Source organism: Octopus bimaculoides, chromosome 6 (genome assembly GCF_001194135.2).
Source record: "Octopus bimaculoides isolate UCB-OBI-ISO-001 chromosome 6, ASM119413v2, whole genome shotgun sequence".
NCBI classification, from domain to species: domain Eukaryota; kingdom Metazoa; phylum Mollusca; class Cephalopoda; order Octopoda; family Octopodidae; genus Octopus; species Octopus bimaculoides.
In genome coordinates this window covers 109,528,386-109,531,947 of record NC_068986.1, presented here as the reverse complement: position 1 = coordinate 109,531,947, position 3,562 = coordinate 109,528,386, and the positions used below count along the sequence as shown (strand labels likewise).

General features: G+C 40.6%; 1 protein-coding gene across 5 annotated transcripts in view; it reads right to left on the bottom strand.

Annotated features, from left to right (window-relative positions):
* The window catches only part of LOC106873758 (mitochondrial coenzyme A diphosphatase NUDT8), a 30,644-nt gene that overhangs the window by 10,391 nt on the left and 16,691 nt on the right, over positions 1-3,562 (bottom strand). For 4 of the 5 annotated variants that reach the window (XM_052969087.1, XM_052969088.1, XM_014921259.2 and 1 more), the window contains one exon: positions 1,504-1,971. In XM_052969087.1, coding sequence (XP_052825047.1) covers positions 1,504-1,949 — 446 coding nt within the window. In that variant the 5' untranslated portion in view covers positions 1,950-1,971. Of the gene's footprint in view, positions 1-415; positions 541-1,503; positions 1,972-3,562 lie in introns of those variants that run through there. The other variant, XM_052969089.1, reaches the window with a different exon arrangement.

Here is a 3,562-nt window from a genome sequence, read left to right as displayed (position 1 = left end):
ATGTATAGTGTATATGTTTGTGCGTCTGTGTTTGTCCCCTTCCAACATCGCTTGACAACCGATGCTGGTGTGTTTACGTCTCCATAACTTAGCGGTTCAGCAAAAGAGACAGATAGAATAAGTACTAGGCTTACAAAGAATAAGTCCTGAGGTCAATTTGCTTGACTAAAGGCAGTGCTCCAGCATGGCCACAGTCAAATGACTGAAACAAGTAAAAGAGTAAAGAGTATACAATCTCTTTTAGCTTAGCCACTGGGCAAAGAAAAACTGCCTGACCTTCCAGAACTGGTCCTCACAAAAGACTTGGCTAAGGGTCTTATCTGTACAATAACAACAACAGCTATTATCCAGTCCAATGTATAAAGACTGATTCATCAGTAACTACATTGTTTGGCAGGTAAGGAACTGTGATCACCTGATAAAACTCCAGATAATAGTAGTATTCTCTAAAAACATTATCAATATTTTCTTATCAATGATATAGATATAGGGTTTCAAAGGTTAAATCTCAAAACAAATTTGTTTTCAGGCTGCGCAGCTGAAAGTCTCCATATGTTCATTCCGAATAAATCACAGAGAGATTAATGTTTAAGGGGAGATAATCTCTCTGGAATAATAAAGGCTGATACAAAGGATTGGTCGGTTGATTTCACAGAGAGAGAGAGAGAGAGAGAGAGAGAGTCAACATGGAGGGACAGGCTTGGGAACATGCAGTGAATACAAGAATGCTCTATATAAACAAACACAAGCCACAACTGGACACAGTAAGAAAGAAAGAGTGAAAGAGAAACAAGGAGAAGAGGAGGAGTAACTGATAGAATATTTATGGAAGGAATTATACAAATAAGAAATTTGTTTTGTTTTTAAGTAATAAATACATTTGCTTTGGAAATTAATATTCATGTTTCATTTCGTATAAGCACCAAGAAATATGATAAAAGTTACATTATAGTTATTGATATCATCATCATCATCGTTTAACGTCCATTTTCCGTGCTGGCATGGGTTGGACGGTTTGACTGCACCAAGCTCCAATCTGATCTGGCAATATTTCTACAGCTGGATGCCTTTCCTAATGCTAACCACTCTAAGAGTGTAGTGGGTGCTTTTTACATGCCACCACTCAGACAGCCCTGGCATCGACGTTCGGATAGTGCTTTTTTACGTGCCACTAGCACAAGAGCCAGTCAGTGGGTACTGGCATCAGCCATGATCGGTTGGTGCTTTATACATGCCACCAGCACGGGAGTCAGTCAGACGGACCTTTGGGCTGGTTGGTTCCCATTCTCCTTTGCTATCATGAGGCTTTTTTGGAGCTGGATTTTCTACAGGAAGCATGCCCTTGCTTACTCCCAACCTCAGTTTCTAGACATGAGACTAAGGCCTCTACCATGATTTTTAAGAAATGTGGTGGAAAACTAGCCCAGGAAGGCAGGGATGCTACTCTCTGAGACCCCTTTCGGAGTCCCCTACCTGATATCAAAATTTAAAACCATTACTCACCTTACTTCTCTGCGATGATTCTTCAAGTGAATTGACCGAAGTGTAAGCAGTAAAGAAAGCTGCCCATCTACCATACACATTGGTATTAAAATTGCTGCTCTTTTAAAATCATTCTTTAATGGAAAATTACGCACTGGTTTCACCAATTGCATACTTTTCTGTGCTCTTTGTTTGTTAGCAGGGGAAATAAGATCATTGAATTTACAGGGGACATCAGAGAAGCAGCGGAGCTGATTGTGTTGGAAGCTTTGCAGTTGTTTTTGTTTGATATGGAACCAATGTGAGTTTGGGAAACCGTATTTGGTGAACTTGAAAGATGAGGTATTTCTCCCTGCAGATGCATTGTGAATCTGTCGAAAGTTTGTGATATGTTGATCACAGAATTGTTTAAGTCTTTTACAACAGCGTGGGTAGAGCAAAAGATATTTTTGGCAGTGAACTTTCATTTCAGAAATAACAGGCAACAATCTACAAAGAAATAAAGAATAAATGCTAAAGAGAGTTTCTTGTTTTTGTCATTCTTCAAAAAGAAATATGGTTTTGATATTACGATAATAACACACAGAATTATAACATTGATAATAATAATAATAATCCTTTCTACTATAGGCACAAGGCTTGAAATTTTGTGGGGAGGGGAATAGTCAATTGCATCAACCCCAGTGCTTAACTGGGGCTTATTCTATCAACCCTGAAAGGATGAAAGGTAAAGTCAACCCTGACAGAATTTGAACTCAGAATATAAAGGCAGACAAAATACTGCTAAGCATTTTGCCTGGCATGCTAACAATTCTGCCAGCTCACCACCAGGCATGTCTTCCATGGTGTTCACGGGGTCCATGGAATTGGTTCCCGAAACGAAGAGGGAACTAGGCTACTGGAGTTCTGTAATGCATGCAACCTATTAATCTGCAACACTAACTTCAGGAAGCCAGACAGCCACCTGAAAACCTATCAATCAGGTGACTCTGCTAGCCAGATTGATTTCATCCTCACCAGACAGCGGGATGCATGGTTGCTCTTAAATACAAAGACCCTCCCTGGTGAAGAATGTACCCCACTAGTATAGACTAGTTATTAGTGGCTTTAGACTTGAGGCCAGAAGGATGCCAAGAGCGAGACCCGGAAATTCCTACGGGACAGCTTACTGAGTGCCACAGACCAAATATGTGGCTGGTGCAAAGTCCCTTCCAAACCTAGAGTAACGAGGCGGTGGAATAATATGGTAGACAAGGCCATCAGAGCAAAGAAACAGGCCTGGAAAGCCTGGAAGAGTGGGCGTAGCAGGGAACTGTACAAGATAGCCAGAAGGGAGGTTGGGTGACAGGTATACGTAGCCAAGGGAGAAGCAGAAAAGAAGAAGTTTGCTAATGTTCAGCAACATGAAGACCAACGAACTGACCCCAGTGCTTCACTGAAACTTGTTTTATTAACCCCCAAAAAATGAATGGCAAAGTCAAACTAAGAGGAATTAGAACTCAAATGCAAGGGTACAAAAAATGTTACAATACATTTTATCAGGTGAGCTCATAATTCTGCTAGATGGCTGCCTTTCTTTTTCAAAAAGGATCAAGTCTTTCCCAAGCTGTAGGATCCAAAAGCTGGTTTCCTGGATTCTGTGGTGTATACATTTATTTCCTGGAAGGGATACCAGTCCATCGCAGGATTACTCATCTTTGCCAGTCAAGGGAACTGGAGCGTTGTGAAATAAATTATTTTGCTCAAGAACACAATACATCACCTGATTCAGGAATCGAAACCACAATCTATATGCTTGATAGGTAGATAGATACATTTCTTTTATTAGCCACACAGGGCTCAACGAAGATGGGACAAATACAATGTAGAGCTTTTCTTTTTGGGAGGGGGAAAGAAGGAAAAAAAAAAAGGAAAGGCTGATCAATAGGGATCGTGTATCACACAGTAATGTTCTCGTGTAAAAAGAGGGGAGGACAGTTTAGGTTTAGCCGTGGAAGGAAAAGCCTACGGAAAAGACCACGGTAACTTTGGTCAATATTCTCATTGAAGAAACTATAACAGTAAGTGACTCTCTTTTGCC